This window comes from Colias philodice, chromosome 7, assembly GCF_061535455.1.
Source record: "Colias philodice isolate Cphi_HAF_F1 chromosome 7, ilColPhil1 Martin Lab GWU primary, whole genome shotgun sequence".
Lineage (NCBI taxonomy): Eukaryota > Metazoa > Arthropoda > Insecta > Lepidoptera > Pieridae > Colias > Colias philodice.
The window spans coordinates 3565174-3582025 of record NC_143092.1 but is presented as its reverse complement, the minus strand read 5'-3'; the positions used below and the strand labels follow the sequence as shown (position 1 = coordinate 3582025).

The following is a 16852-nucleotide window of genomic DNA, read 5'->3' as shown; positions in this document are numbered from 1 at the left end:
CATATGAATCCCCGTTTAGTTTACACTTTACAGTTTACACCACAGTTCACAGCGAGTTTTCTTTCAAATTGCTTTATTTACATCATTACCGTAATGGTATTATGAATGAAATTCAACTTTTAAAATAATAATTTCATTTTATTTTTCTCTAAGTATCGGAAATAACTCTATATACATACTTATGAGCTTAAAGCTTAGTTCTTTCACTTCTCTCTTATTTATGTCTTTTAAAGCTTAAAGTTTGTAAATAATTTAAGGAATGGAGGAAACATTAAAAGAATATATTTTATTAAACAATTTTATTTAAATCACTTTTTTATAACATTACATTCATGCATAAAGATATGAATTTATAATAGGAGTTTCACATTTTTTGATAGAAAAATAATAAAATATAAATAAAAGCTATCCTGAATTTAATACCAAATAATACCGAACCAAATAAATTTAAATAACCATAGCCAATTAAACACTACATAATATATAAAATTAACAAAAAAAAAATAGTCTTTTTAATACCTTCACCTATGACCTAATATAATTTTTCAGTCCAGTTTTTTCCTAATCTACTAGCCAAATACCTATTGTTTTCTTAAATTTCCTAAGCCATATTATTTTTACACTAACATAAAAAAAATTTAATAACATAAATCTTTAGCCTTTTCAAAAAATACTGTGAATTTAATTTTCTTAAAAGAAAATCAAATCAAACATTAAATAAATAATAATAAACTAATATTATTTTTGGCAAATTCAAGTCTAAACCAGTTTCAACATTTATATTTTGGTTGTGTTTAAATTTAAAAAATTCCAATAATCATTAATCATTATAAAGATATAACCTACTTAGGTATTATGGTACATATTTTTTACGACTTGTATAAGTTATCAGAAAGTTATAACATTAGCATTGGATTGCTATGAAGTGAATATAATAAAAAAGGCAAATCCAACCCAATTTGTTTCTATGAAAATTATTGTTAAGGATTGCCACTCATATTATATTATTTATAAAGTACTCAATATCACAGTAAATAGTATTAAAAAAACAACAGAATATAAAGTTGAAAATTTTGGGAAAAGTATCAATTTTAAAACAGTGAAAAGTCAAATTTTCATCTCCACACTAAAAAAATATAATAATATAGGTGGCAAACTTAGATATTATTTAGTCCATTTACACAATACACTAAAAATATGGGATTGCACAACTATTAAATACAAAATATTAAATTAAATGAATGACTCATACTCAAGTGAATGACCTAACAAATTTTTAAAAACATTTTCGACTTAGAAACCTGATTGCAATGCATGTTTCACATTAAAAAAATTTAAAATCTTAGAACAAGAAAAATAATTAAAATTGCTAGCAAAAAATACTTCTACATTTCAATTAGGTGTGTATGGTTTAACATGAATAATCTAAATTATGTTTCTTCAATGTTAGGATTTTCTGAGAATAGCTGATGATCATTGTAGGTTCGTAGGTATTTCTTTGTAAATATATACAACATCAAGCCCCACTTCATCATCATGAAGGACCACACCATTCTTATTATAATACTAGACTTTATCGGTAAAATATCTGCAAAGTAAAATGTTGATAATAATCAAGCAACAGAGAAATAGCCAAAATTTAAAGGATCTTCAAGTTTTTGAATAACAAATAATGGAAATATTTTGTTTTTTTATGTCAACTGTTAATAAATAAAAAGACGATGTTATTTATGTTTAGTTTCTCCAATGATTATTAGTTGAAATTGGACACATGATCAAGGATTGATATTCAAAATAGTTTATAGGTACCTGCTTTATAATATATTTCAAGGAATATATAGAATAATGTCAATGCAGTTCCTGATATAAAGCCCACCATTCCAAAATCTCCAATGTATTGAAGAGCCTTTCTTGAAAAGTTCACATGTAAAGATTCTTTTAGGTAATGACAGTGCAGCATTAAGGTCAACGATGCATGAATACCTGTATAATCATAGAAACATTAATAAAAAAATTAAAGTGATACAAAAACATCAGCTACCAAAACATGTAACAGTTGCAAATTAACACTTTCTCAAGGAAATCAATGGTCTGCTTCTAAAGATCAGTTTAATTTCCAGAAAAGGGTACTAAATTATCTATACTAATAATATATTATAAATATAAAGCTGAAGAGTTTGTTTGTTTGTTTGTTTGAACGCGCTAATCTCGGGAACTACTGGTCCGATTTAAAAAATTCTTTCGGTGTTAGATAGCCCATTTATCGAGGAAGGTTATAGGCTATATATCATCGCGCTACGACCAACAGGGGTGGAGCCACGGGGGTGAAACCGCGCGGAGCAGCTAGTAAAAATATAAGACTTACCGGATAATAACGCCCACATTCCAGCTTCAATATTGGCGTAAACAATACAAAAACATATAAAAGCTGATAATCCGAAGAATGCACCGATAGCGCTCAGCGCTATATGTATTTTCGTACGTAACATTCTTTGAATGATGCGCCAAAATAATTAATAAATAAATCTATGCGTCGTTTATCCCTAAACATAAAACAAAAACAAACAAGGATGAAAGAAATAGAATATATATTCACGAAATGAGAATAATACTGCTTTGACAATGACTTTGACGTTGACAGTAAGCGACTTTCCAATGGCTTGGATACAAAGAAATTGGACAAAATATTTAATCAAAGTGTATTATGCTGTGGTATTATGATTTGTGTGCATTATGTTTTTTTTTTCTAATATTGGTAAAGTTCAATGTATAATGTATTCAAATGTAATTGGAATTTTAAACAACGCTTTTTATTTTCCAACAACGTTTATTCAAATTTATTCCAAGAAAATTATTGCTTATAAGTTACATAATATTATTATCTTTGCAAAAATATTAAACTTAATAATAGATACTTACTATCAACATAAATTAACTTTTTCACTAAATAAAAATATTCTTTATTTAAACTGAGCATATTGCACTTACACAACAACTCAACTCATTAAACAAGAACTAAGGTATCTTTCTTTTTGTTTATAATCTACACAATGGAATAATTTTTTTAATAAATGTAACAATGGTAGAGTGGTCAACAATTCAACACACAAAATAACATATAGCTTATTCAAATTTACAAAAATATAACTAAATTAGGGCTTCAAAAGTTTTAAATAATTGGGTCTTATTTTACTTAGAGTATTTGCATCTAATTCTGATATTCTATGTATTCTAAGATGGCTTTTCATATTCCCCCTTTGTGCGTATCCTCGTCCACATATAGGACATTTGAATGGTGTTTCGCCAGTATGCAGTCGCATATGTTCTTTTAAATAGTCCTCATGGTAGAAACTACTATCGCAAACTGAACATACTGCTGGTCTTTGACCTGAAATTAAAGAAATAATATTGACACATTAGTTAACCCTGAAATATCGATCAGACTTGAGACTTAAAGATGAAAAGGTACAGACATTAATTTATAATGACTTATCCTATACTAGAGGTCCGCCCCGGCTTCGCCCGTGGTACATATTTCGCAATAAAAGGTAGCCTATGTCCTTTCTCGGGTATCAAAATATCTCCATACCAAATTTCATGCAAATTGGTTCAGTAGTTTATGCGTGATTGAGTAACAGACAGACAGACAGAGTTACTTTCGCATTTATAATATTAGTATGGATTATCATAGACAAGATTCATTTTAAACAGATTTGTTAATAAGTAGATATAACCACAAAAATCTTGAAAGGTACTTACTAAAATAAAATAAAACTTACTATAAAGCACATAGGAATATTCCATTTTATAAATTTATTAAGTTAAAAGGATCTTAATTATGGGGAAATTATTAATAAAGTTCTTTCATACCTGTATGCACTGATCTCTCATGAACTATAACTGATTTTCCACATTTATATTCTTTATTGCATATTTTGCAGGCATATTTCTTTTTGGGTAATAAATGTTTATTGTGAACATTTCTATGATGAGTGGCCAGTTCTCCCTTAAACGCAAATGCTTTACCGCATACTGCACATATAAACTGCCTCTCAGTTTGATGTCGCCGTCGCAAATGTCTATTTAAATAATATTCAGAACTCAATATGCGGGGACATTGGGGACATTTCTTTGGATCCTTTGGAAAATGGACCTTTTTCTTATGCCTACATAATTTTTCTTGTGACGTAAATATATCTCCGCAAAGATCACATAATTTGGGTGGATCAGGTTTTTTCACCTTTGGTAATTTGATATGAACTCGTTTCGGTTTCTCCACTGATTTTACGGGTGTTTCCTTTTTAATAGTTTTGGTATTTTTAGGTTTAATACTGAAACATAAACAAAATAAGAAATTTGTTTTTTATATGAATTTTTCAATAAATATTGTAAAGCAAAAATTTACCACCATGTGTCACCAATCCAAAAGAAATCACCTTCTAATATAGAAGATGCTATTTTATTTGTACACTTTGCCGTTTTTAAAGTCTTTCGTTTTGGTTTTTCAGATTTGATTGCAACATTTTCCTTTTTATTAGTATCTGCTTCAAGTTTGATTCTATTAAAGTCTTTTATATTGCTAAGCAATTCATCATCGCTGCTTTCTTTTTTTAAATTCGTTTCTATTTCAATTTCAAATCCATTATCGTGACAACTATCATCACTTAAATCTATTTGTTCTATTTTCACTTGTAAATTATCTTGTAAAATTCGGCATGATTCCTTATACTTTTTAATAAAATCACATGTTTGATCCACAGTTACATTACACTTCTTGCATATATTTCGTGGATAGCCATCAATGTCTTCAATCTGAAAAAGATTTAAAGAGAAACATAAGAAATAGACATAGAATACATTGCAGGCTTACTAAGCTATGTTTATTGATAGGTAGTATAAATTCCAATATTGTGTTGATGTTTTCTTAATTTCATAAACTTATAAGATTCTTATATGAAATTTATAATTTACAAAACTTCAGGCTGAACTCTTGTTAATAAAAGCAGCAAAGAATGTAATGAATGAAACTGGTTCCTTACCTTTTCTTGTAAACATAGTTTCAGTTTTGACAGTAAACTATTTTCGTCACCAGTGTTTTCAAACAGAGGAAGTTTAGCTCCCTCTTCAAGGCATATTCTACACAAACTTACTGGCATGTTTAATGTATTCGCGCTATTAACTTTTTAATTCGATAGTCATACAAACATTGCTTATAAGATAATAGTGAGATAAAACTTCAAAACACAACCGCAATGACACCAAGCATGCATCCACATGCATTTTATTATATTCTAAAATATGTTTTACCATTAATTATTTTTAATTTTTTTACAATTAACTAGAATTATTTTATTATTTGCATTACTTATTTGTAAGAAAAACATTAGATGGTAACTTTAAAATAGGACAAGATTTCTTCTACCCACACTTCTACCCAGCTTTTATTAATTTAAATATTAAATTTTAAAATGTCAATATTTGACACAAATGAGATTTGGGAAATCAAAAATGTTTACAGTGTAACCAACGCATAAATTTTATTTTACCTAGAAATAATATGAAATATATTTGAGTTTTTTTATTTTCAGACTTAATTAATTCTCAGATTACTTAAAAGTACTTAAATGTTCAATATATACTAGTAGAGTCATGCTATATTGATTTCACTTCACATTATATTACTTAAATCAGCCAAATTTTTGTTCAGAGTGAGGTAAAATAAGTCTAAATTTAATCAAGGATATCATACAATAAAAATACTAAAGCACGACTTCATAAATGCCTAGTTAAGTATTTTAAACCAATATGATTTTAATTTATAAAAAAATTGTGCGTGTACTATAAGTGTACACAAGTAAGAAGTGAAACTTCTATATGACCTTATTTTTCAAAAAATAATTTACTTTAAGCAACTTTACAGAAATACGTCAATCACGCGTGGTAGGGATACTAACAAGATGGCGCATAACGAAAAAATGTTACACTAAATTTTTTTCCAACCCCGTTAAAAAAGTATCACTTTAAAAATAGTCTGCAAGTCTCCTCATTGAAGGATAAATTTCTAAGTCGGCAATACTCATTTTTTGAAAGATAGATTTTTTAAAAGGTGATCGATCGGTGCCACGGTGCCAAATGTGGTGCCAAACATTACGAAAACAAAACCAATTTTTTTAATACATAATATATCGAAAGACAAAAATCTTTCTTTTTATTTATTTAGATGATACACCAAATGCCTATTTTTAAAACTACAATAATATCGTATTGAACTCCATATTATTTTATAAAGGACTGTCACGTTTTTGTAATACATACTACCCTTACTACCATTTTTATATAAGGCATTGTTTATTACATTAAATTCAAGCAGTTTTACAATTAATAGCAATTATGTAATGATCCTACATAGTGATATATTTTTTTAATTAAATTTTATTTAAATTATACCAAAAGCCATACATTCTCTCTCGGTTTTTGAGAGCAAGATCACAAGACTAGGCATAGACAAAGTGTTGCATCGAGCTGTCTTCTGTCATCAGGTGATCGGGATTGGGAGTGAAATTTGCGACGAAAAGATTACATTTTATAGCTCAAAATGTCTGGAAAAGAAAAATTAGCTATTTTCCCCTCCCGTGGGTAAGTGTGCATATTGATATTTTAAAAGATAGCGTTATGTTCAAGTGAGATACCCCGTAAAGAATGTTTCATATGTAATTTTGTGATTGAATTTCAGTGCTCAGATGTTGATAAAGGGACGTCTGGCTGGAGCACAAAAGGGACATGGACTTCTCAAGAAAAAGGCTGATGCCTTACAAGTGAGGTTCCGTATGATCTTGAGCAAAATCATCGAGGTATGTAACTTTTTTGCCATCCTATAAAAAAATTTGGGTACTCCATATAAATCTTGAAATACTGATAACAGGTCTGTCCAGTGTTTATGCATGCATGTGTTTGAATATCAGTTGATTGCTACTATTCAAGTATAAATAATAAACTTAAGCTTATTATTAGCAACCAATGTCTTTACTCTCTATATTTATATTAGATTTTTATATTTTTAGATATTTAGGTGAAGTAAACAATCAAAAACTTTTTATTTTACAAATAAATTTACCCTGTTTTCAGACTAAAACGCTCATGGGAGAGGTGATGAAAGAAGCAGCATTCTCTCTGGCTGAAGCTAAGTTCACTACAGGAGACTTCAATCAAGTTGTCTTGCAGAATGTTACTAAGGCTCAAATTAAAATCCGCTCCAAGAAGGACAATGTTGCTGGTATGTTTTTAATTTTAAGCTAATGCATAGCTTCTATCGCGGGCCTTGAGCGCGGGGACCGAATCCAGAAATTCCGTAACGAAAAAACCTCACGCTCGGGTTGGCTTTAGTTAACTGCCGCACGAATTTGTTGGAAATATTTATATTTTTAGTTAGCTAGGTAATGTAAGATTGTAATTCCAAAATATTATCGTTAGGAAACTTGTAGTTTTTTAGTTATTAATTTTTAAAGTTAATAATTTTTTGTGCGAAAAAAGTGCATTTATCCGTTTTGTTGTGCAAAAAAGCGGACCAAGACGTTCCATTTCACTGTACTGTGATTTTACGCTGCGGCCGGCGAGTGCCAAAAGCGATTTTAGGGCGATTCCTACTCAAACAAAAAAAAATCTACGTAAGTAGGTTAAAAAACTATTAAACTTTTATTTTTAATATCCAAATAGGTAGCGAGGAGCGAAGCGACGAGCGTGTTAGGTTTACTCTTGAACTGCCGCACGAGCCGAGCGAGCGAAGCGAGCGTGCCGCGGCAGCGGCCGGCGAGTGCCAGAAGCGACTAAAGGGCGATTCCCACTCAAACAAAAAAGACGTGTGGCACTCGGGGACTGCCGCGGCAAAGCTATTGCATAGCATGCCTTCAAGCCGCACCTCCGTGCCCGTCGGAGTGGGGAGCGTGAGGTTTTTCGTTACGCAATTTCTGGATTCGGTCCCCCCGCTCAAGGCCCGCGATAGAAGCTATGCAATAGCTTTAAAAAAATCTACGTAGGTTAAAAAACTACCAACTTTTAGTATTCAAATAGGTAGCGAGGAGCGAAGCGACGAGCGTATTAGGTTAACATTTGAACTGCCGCACGAGCCGAGCGAGCGAAGCGAGCGTGCCGCGGCAGCGGCCGGCGAGTGCCAGAAGCGACTTTAGGGCGATTCCCACTCAAATAAAAAAAACTACGTAGGTTTTCATAACTTGTTTGTATTTTATTTATGTATCGTAAAATTTTTGTTACACCAATTCCATACATTTTGAGGTTAGAATAGGAAAATTGATTTTTCTCCAAAACTATTGGTTTCCTAACTTTCCCCTTTTGGTGGGAGGGTCCCCCCCTCCTCCCCCCCATCCCCCACCCACAAAAAACCTATAATACGTGCGGCAGTTCTCTAAAGAAACCCCTCACGCTCCCCACTCCGACGGGCGCGGAGGTGTGGCTTGAAGGCATAGCATGCAATAGCTTTACCGCAGCAGTCCCCGAGTGCCACACGTCTTTTTTTTATTTACATCTTGATCATAATAACTAAAAATGAATAGTTTGATTCATTGATAGTTATATACTAACTAGATTTCTGCCCGCGGCTTCGCCCGCGCAGTCAAAGAAACACCCGTTTAGTTCCCGTTCCCATGGGTTTTCCGGGATTGCGTCATTTTCCCGGGTTAAAAAGTAGCCTATGTCCTTTCTCGGGTATCAAAATATCTCCATACCAAATTTCATGAAAATTGGTTCAGTAGTTTAGGCGTGATTGAGTAACAGACAGTGTTACTTTCGCATTTATAATATTAGTCTGGATGGTTATAATGTTCATGCTCTGTCATTAATCCTTATAACAAATTAATTAATGAATGAAGCATTTGTGTAATCATGTTCTTGTAAAATTGTAAGTAACATACACAAATGGTTAAGAACTTGAGATAAATCAGATTTTGATGATTTAAAAGGTATTGTCAGTATTGTTCATTTTTATAAACAGCGCTGAGAAAGTATCTGTTCTCAAAATTTAATCGCAAGAATGTAGGTATTATCTTTTCTATTTTAAGAAACCTTAAATATTTAGGTGTGTTTTATTGTATACTAGCTTTCCACCCGCAGCTTTGCCAGCGTTTTCAAAGAAAAACCCGCATAGTTCCCATTCCCGTGGGATTTCTGGGATAAAACCTATTTTATGTGTTAATCCGAGTTCCATAAGTGTGCTAAGTTTCATTGTAATCGTTTCAGTACTATTTGCGTGAAAGAGTAACAAACACACACACATCCTCAGAAACTTTCACATTTATAATATTAGTAGGACAATTTTATACAATATTAGTAATTTCCTCATCACCTCCTTTCGCATTTACAATATAGCAAAGATTGGATTTTAATTCACGCTCAAAAATAGTTTTTTTAATAAAATTTTAAAGAATAGAAAAAAAAATCGATTACGAGGCGTGATTCGAACCCGCGTTTTTCGCCATTCCAGGGAGAAGCCTACTCGGCCATTGTCATCGACTTTTTTCTATTCGTTTAAAATTATTAAAGTGAAACTTTTATTACATCGTCTCAAACTTTTTGGTCTGTGTAGCGCATGTCGCGTGTATCGCTACACAAAGCAGTGTTTGGGACCGTTCGAACAGTTTCACTTTTACCGTGGTTTCATAAAACCACACATTTTATATTTATAAAGCACTTTAATGCCATCAAACTCTATCAAATAATTATTTTTAAGGTGTCACGCTCCCAATCTTCGAGTCGTACCAAGACGGGTCGGACACCTACGAGCTGGCGGGTCTCGCGCGAGGTGGTCAGCAACTCACCAAGCTGAAGAAGAACTTCCAGAGTGCTGTGAAGCTGCTTGTTGAATTGGCTTCGCTGCAGACGTCATTTGTGACCCTCGATGAAGTTATCAAGATCACCAATAGACGTGTTAACGCTATTGAGCATGGTAAGTTTATAGATATAAGTATTAAGTAATACTTTATTTATTATATAACTTGTTTTGATGAATATTCTCAATGTTGTAGAAAAAAAATCTTTTGAACTTACTGACCGCCTCCTTGGTACAGTGGTTGACGCGTGAGCGTAGAACCGAGGGGTCCTGGGTTCGATTCCCGGTGGAGACGAAGAAAAAAAAAATGTCTCGGTCTGGCAGGACACAGAAGGCTGATCACCTACTTATCCCTAAAGAAAATCGATCAGTGAAACAGATGTATGAATAATGCATCTGCCCCTTACACCACTACGGGGACACGGGACTTCACTCATAACTTTACTAGACAAAAATTATTGTATGCATGTAACTAAAATATAGAATTTTGACAATATTAAAGTTTTATAACTTTCTCATAGGCTCTTTATTTTTACAGTTGAAAATGTATGTGTTTTCAGTAATCATTCCCCGATTGGAAAAAACATTGGCTTACATTATCTCCGAGTTGGACGAACTTGAGCGTGAGGAGTTCTACCGGCTGAAGAAAATTCAGGACAAGAAGAAAATCATCAAAGACAAAGCGGAGGCTGTAAGTTAACTATCCATACTAATATTATAAATGCGAAAGTAACTCTGTCTGTCTGTTACTCAATCATGCTGATACTACTGAACCAATTTGCATGAAATTTGGTATGGAGATATTTTGATACCCGAGAATGGACATAGGCTACCTTTTATTGCGAAATATGTACCACGGGCGAAGCCGGGGCGGACCTCTAGTACTAAATAATTTTAATCTCAATATATACTATAAAACTTTTGTTAGTCAAAAAGTGTATTACAATTTATAAACAATAGTATCTCTTTGAACGCTAAATGAAGTTATATGATTTGGGTTCTTTACAATCACATCCCTATCTACGCATCAAATCATCATCATCTTTTTCTCTGGTTGAAAAGCACCCTAAGAATGGCTGAATGGATTTTAATAATTTTTAAGTACAATGGTTTCAAGGTTTATTCAATTCAACCTAAATTATATATAAGAGGATAATACTACAGTAAATATTAAATAAAGCATTCTAAGTGTGTGTTAATTAGAATTTATGCATTCTATTAAAAGAAGTACATTAATTTAATGGTTTGAAGTACATATTTAATAGAAACCTTCATATTTAGCCAGTCTCATCACATCCAGTGTGCACAAATGTAGTCTGACAATGACGATTATGCAAATTAAAATTAATAAATGTGTTATGTATGTGCATTAATGTCTGTAACGTTTGTCATCTTACGTCAATTAAAGTCAGTACGTTAACAGCCGTCTAGCGTTTCATTCGTGTCCTTCCGCATATTTATCAGTGGCGACGAGATACCCGCGATATAAAAAAATAAAACAAAATGTCGTTTTCGAATATGAGCATTTTATCCAATTTCGATCACAGTCTGCAAACGTGGAAGACTTTCAAAAGCAGGATAGCTCAATGGTTCATCGCGAACGACATAGATGCGGTGAAAGACCCCTTGGGAGTGAAAAGACGAGCGTTCTTACTCAGTGCATTGTCAGATAGTACCTACAAGTTGGCATCTGACCTTGCGTTGCCGAAAGAATTACAAGAGGTGCCATATGAAGACATTCTACGTCTTTTAGATGCACATTTCACGCCGAAACAAGTTGGTTTTGGGGAACGGCATAAATTCTATTCGGCAGAACAACTACCAACGGAATCGGCGCAACAATGGGCGGCGAGACTTCGCGGCCTCACAGCGTACTGTAATTTCAGTAATGTAGAAGAGGTGTTGCGCGATCGGTTTATTATGGGAATGTTGCCTGGACCTGAGAAAGAGAAGCTGTACGTGCAGGACCTGGGAGAGTTGACATTGGCCAGAGCAGTGGAGTTGGTCGAGAATCTACGCAGCGCGCGCGCGGCCGCCATTGCGGCTACGCCAAATTCATCGGACGCTTTGTTCAAGATCGCGAAAAAAGTGCCATATAATAATAACAATAGGGAGAATAAAGAAAAGTGTTCAGTGTGCGGCTACAAAAATCATAAGTCTTCAGAGTGTCGGTTCGCTAGTTTCATTTGTAGAAAATGTAATAAAAAAGGTCATTTGCGTCGAATGTGCAAAGCGGTGAAGTGTGTAAATACGGATGCGGCCGGTGAGAGTGATAACGATGATGGTGAGTTATATCTTATTCGATCATTTAAAGGGGAGCCATTAGTGGAAACAGTGTGTGTAAACGGGGTAAAAATTCCTTTTGAAGTGGATAGTGGTTCGGCCGTTACTGTCATGTCTAATAGAACATATTCAATGTATTTTTCTAATGTACCATTATCGAACACTAATAAAAAACTCATCAGTTACACGGGGGAGATCATTGCATGCATAGGCTGTGCACTTATGACGGTCGAATGGAAGGGACTTACGCATAAACTTCAAGTTTATGTTGTTCGTCACGGCGGGCCGCCCCTCCTCGGCCGAGATTTTATAGCGAAATTCGAGTTACAACTATCACCGGTATTCAATTGTAAAGTAGCGAGTGATATACATTCACTACATTTACGTTATCCAGACATATTCTCCAACAAGTTAGGTAAATTTAATAGGCATAAAGTTACGTTATTTTTAAAACCAGAAGCAAAACCTTTATATTTCAAAGCGCGCCCCATGCCGTTCGCGTTACGTGATAAAGTAGACCAAGAAATAAATAGGCTTCTAGATTTAGGAATACTCAAACCGGTATCACACTCAGAGTACGCGTCGCCGATCGTTCGTGTGTTAAAACGCGACGGGTCGTTCGATTGTGTGTTGATTATTCCGTTAGTCTAAATAAACAATTAGTTGTTGACAAATATCCATTGCCGACTATAAAGGAGTTGTTTTCCAAGCTTCACGGCGGCCAGCAGTTTACGAAATTAGACTTATCAATGGCCTATAATCAATTTATTCTAGACGATCAGTCACAAAAGTACACCTGCATCAATACCCACCGCGGCCTGTTTGTATTTACAAGGTTAGTCTTCGGCTTAGCGAGCGCGCCTGCTATTTTTCAGCGCGCAATGGACGAATTGCTTTCCGGTATCGACGGCGTACTGTGTTTATTAGATGATGTCTGTATCACGGGCCGAAACCGTGCTGAACATCTCGAAAGGTTACACACGGTACTCCAACGCTTACAAGCAGCCGGCCTCGTTTTACAGAGCGAGAAATGTGAATATTTTAAGGATGAAATTAACTACTTAGGATACACTATTAACAAGGACGGATTAAAAAAAAATCCGGACAAAGTCAAAGCGATATTGGAAGCCCCCATTCCGGCTAATGTAAATCAGCTACAATCATTTTTGGGATTAATTAATTACTATAGATGTTTTATACCAGACGCTTCGACGATATTAAGCCCTCTATATGAATTATTAAAAAAGGGGATTAAGTGGCGTTGGTCTGACTTAGAAAACAAAGCGTTTATTCAAATAAAGGAAATATTAGCTTCCGATCAAGTATTGGCACACTATAACGCTGATTCAAAAATTATTTTAACGGTTGATGCGTCACCATATGGCTTAGGTGCAATTTTATCACAAATTGCTGATGATGGGCAAGAGAGACCGATTGCTTTTGCATCTCGTACTTTAAATAGTGCAGAAAAGCATTACTCGCAAATTCAAAAAGAAGCTACTGCTATTATTTTTGGGGTGCGGCGGTTTCATCAATATTTGTACGGCCGTCCCTCACCGTTTATTTTACGCACGGATCATAAACCCCTTTTATCAATATTCGGTCCGTATAAGGGCATTCCAGAAGTATCCGCAAATAGGTTACAGCGATATGCGCTATTTTTAAGCAGCTATAATTACGTGATTGAATACGTTAAAAGTAAAGATAACACAGCTGACTATTTATCACGGGCGAGCCTACCGCTCACAGCGGCGGACGGGGGGAAAGCGCGCGGGGAGGAAGACACCTGCGACCGCGCAGCGTATATTCGATTTGTTTTTCAGGGCGCGTTGCCGATTACTATACGGGAATTGCGGAATGAAACCGCTAAAGATCCGATACTAAATAAAGTGACTAGTTATGTTTTAAACGGCTGGCCTCGAAAAGTTAGCGACGTTTTGATTAAACCCTATTTTTCTTGTAGATTACAGTTATCATATGAAAACGGGTGTCTTATGCGCGGACACAAGATAGTTATACCGAGTTCTTTGCGCAATCAGGTTTTAAAGGAATTGCATACGTCACATTTAGGTATAGTTAAAACTAAAGCGGAAGCCCGGGCGAGATTTTGGTTTCCAGGTATAGATGAAACAATTGAAAAAATGATAGGTACGTGTGATATTTGCAATCAATTAAGGTCATCACCACCGAAGGCGCCTATTGTTCCGTGGCCGCTTGCCCCGCATCCATTCTACAGAATACATTTAGATTTTCTGGGCCCTTTAAATAATCGGATATACTTAGTTATAGTGGACGCATATAGCAAATGGGTCGAAGTTTACGAGATGAATAGTTGTAGCTCGAGCGCCGTAACCGATAAAATGTACGAGTTTATGTCTCGTTTTGGGCTACCTAACACGATAGTGTCAGATAATGGTACAGCGTTCACTTCAACAGAATTTAGAGATTTCTGCCAGTTAAACGGTATTAATCAGCTAACGTCACCGCCTTACCACCCGGCTAGTAACGGCCAAGCAGAAATATATGTTAAAGTTGCAAAAAAAGGGATTAAATCTAGTATATTGAATAGTAAAAATATAAAAGATAGTAGGTTAAATTTGCTCAAATATTTGTTCGATTACCGAAACTCTGTACACTCAATAACAAATGTTTCTCCGGCTCAGTTAGTGTTTGGGCGCAAGTTGAGGTGCCGTTTTGACATAATGAACCATACTCGTTCTCCGCTTCCATCGACCGCATCCGCTAATAGTAATGTAACATTTAATCAGTGTACACAAGCTAAAAATGTACGTAAACGAGATGTTGTATTTGAGCCTGGTCAATATGTTTTATACAAAAAATTTTATAATAAAAAAGACTATAAATGGTGTAAAGGTATAATTATAAAAAATGTTGGGAAAATGGTATATTATATTAAAGATAGTGTTACAAATTCGACAGTTAAAAAACATAAAAATCAGATTATCATGTACAAAGGCGATATTTTAGTTAAGCAACCTTGGGACTCGGTAAATTCTTACGAATCGGATATGTTATTATCATCGCTTCCTCCGACGCATTCACCGACACGTGAAGCGTCAGTGGCGAGTGCAGTGGCGGATGAGAGAGGGGACGACAGGGTGACAGATTCGCCTGTAAACAGCGGTTCGCCTCAACCGGCCACTGACGGACAGCAGCGCTCGCCCCCGTCGTGGGTGACGACGACGCGAGGCGTGCGGCGCCCGCCCGAGACCGATGTGGAAGACGAGTACTTCCATGACGCGGAAGCGAGCCAGCAGCAGGGCGAGGAAGCCCAGCCGAACCAATCAGCCACAAATGCACGTGAGAAGCGCAACCGTCCCAAGGTTGACTTCAAGAAGTACTTTTAAGTTATTTTGACTATGGGGGAGGGACTGTTATGTATGTGCATTAATGTCTGTAACGTTTGTCATCTTACGTCAATTAAAGTCAGTACGTTAACAGCCGTCTAGCGTTTCATTCGTGTCCTTCCGCATATTTATCAATTATTTGTTTAAATTATGGATGCGTTTTATTAACATCTTATTGTTTATTTCAGAAAAAAGCCGCCTTGAAGGCAGCTGGCGTAGAGTTACGCGGTATCGCAAACCTATTGGACGAAGGCGACGAAGATTTGCTCTTCTAGAACATTCGCCGAACGTACTCATGCAACTTATAACCCTGTAGTAGAAAAGCTGGCACACAAACCAGCCGCCATTTTGTTGAACATGAACTGGTGTTGCCAGCTTGAAATGTTATGATATTAAAATTCATTACTCTGTACATACCTTAATGTTGTTGTTATTCACTCGCTTAGAACATGGTTGAACTGTGAATTAGGTATGTGATATCGGCTTGTCTTGAGTAGGTGTCTTGTATGTAAGCATTCCACAACTTAGTTTGTACTCTGGTTTTATTTATAATCTAACAATGTTTCCGATTTTAAATGTATTTTACTGGTTTGTTTAACACTTTTGAAGTTGATTTTTATTGCTATGACCTTTTAAAGTTGGGGCAGTGCTCTTAAAACGCATAACGCAGTATAAGTACACCGAATAGTATTTTTTTTCTTTTTGTTGTTTAGGTCAATATATTTAAGTAAGAGATCATGTAAATACAAGATTGTGAAGCGATATATGAAATATAATTATTATTGATTGAATGTTATTTTATTTTTTTATTTTTATAGTATCCCTTAATTTAATACTATGATTATTTTATAGAGTGGAATGTAGTGTAGTAGTTTAAATTAATCAAATCATTCCATTATTTTAATAAGGAAAGCAAACTGTATTCAAAGGTTCCCGAAAAGTCGCTCACCACACCCGGGACACGAGTCGACTTTTCCCTCTAGGTGGCACTAAAAAATTCCACTCTGTATAAATGTCAAACAATTTCTATTATACTAGGTTTGCTTATTTCGAACTAGATGGCGTTAGGAATCAATTTAACTAGCACCTTCCGGCTTCCGTCGCAAAGTATCAATAACATCAAATTAACAGTTATTGGCTACCTTTGCGTAAGTATATCGTAATCTAAAATTGGAACGATGGTAGGGCAATTTGTAAATCAGTTCGAAATTAAAACAAGACTAGGTATAGCATGTATCACATTAATGATTAAGGATGTATTGAAGCAAAGGGAACTGAACCTACGTACAAGTACTTTCCCTCCGGGGCGCATTCAAAATTTCCATCCTGTAGGTATGTTTCCATGTTTTGGGACTGGGACTAA

The 16852-nt window shown here is 34.8% G+C and overlaps 3 protein-coding genes across 6 annotated transcripts; 1 reads left to right on the top strand and 2 right to left on the bottom strand.

Annotated features, from left to right (window-relative positions):
* Positions 1 to 284: 284 nt before the first annotated feature.
* LOC149486974 (heme transporter hrg1-B-like) lies at positions 285 to 2574 on the bottom strand. Its single transcript, XM_089697197.1, has 3 exons — positions 2366 to 2574; positions 1810 to 1983; positions 285 to 1588 (listed from the first exon to the last, which is right to left on the bottom strand). The coding sequence occupies exons 1-3, from the start codon at positions 2487 to 2489 to the stop codon at positions 1431 to 1433; spliced, it is 456 nt and encodes a 151-aa protein (XP_089553323.1). The 5' UTR covers positions 2490 to 2574; the 3' UTR covers positions 285 to 1430.
* Positions 2575 to 2816: 242 nt separating this feature from the next.
* On the bottom strand, positions 2817 to 5521 carry LOC149486973 (uncharacterized). 3 transcript variants are annotated; one of them, XM_089697207.1, is made up of 5 exons: positions 5366 to 5484; positions 5040 to 5291; positions 4406 to 4812; positions 3871 to 4331; positions 2817 to 3388 (listed from the first exon to the last, which is right to left on the bottom strand). In XM_089697207.1, exons 2-5 carry the CDS (start codon positions 5154 to 5156, stop codon positions 3153 to 3155), a joined length of 1221 nt encoding a protein of 406 aa, XP_089553333.1. In that variant the 5' UTR covers positions 5157 to 5291; positions 5366 to 5484; the 3' UTR covers positions 2817 to 3152. The 3 variants fall into 3 exon arrangements, 2 of the variants coding, with proteins under 2 accessions (XP_089553333.1, XP_089553334.1); XM_089697208.1 differs by having other exon boundaries at positions 4409 to 4812; positions 5040 to 5515; XR_016315860.1 differs by having other exon boundaries at positions 3256 to 3388; positions 3780 to 4331; positions 5040 to 5521.
* A 963-nt stretch (positions 5522 to 6484) lies between these two features.
* LOC149486972 (V-type proton ATPase subunit D) lies at positions 6485 to 16280 on the top strand. 2 transcript variants are annotated; one of them, XM_089697209.1, is made up of 6 exons: positions 6485 to 6636; positions 6734 to 6851; positions 7126 to 7273; positions 9740 to 9955; positions 10399 to 10529; positions 15678 to 16280. In XM_089697209.1, exons 1-6 carry the CDS (start codon positions 6596 to 6598, stop codon positions 15762 to 15764), a joined length of 741 nt encoding a protein of 246 aa, XP_089553335.1. In that variant the 5' UTR covers positions 6485 to 6595; the 3' UTR covers positions 15765 to 16280. The 2 variants fall into 2 exon arrangements, with proteins under 2 accessions (XP_089553335.1, XP_089553336.1); XM_089697210.1 differs by having other exon boundaries at positions 10399 to 10533.
* Positions 16281 to 16852: the final 572 nt, after the last annotated feature.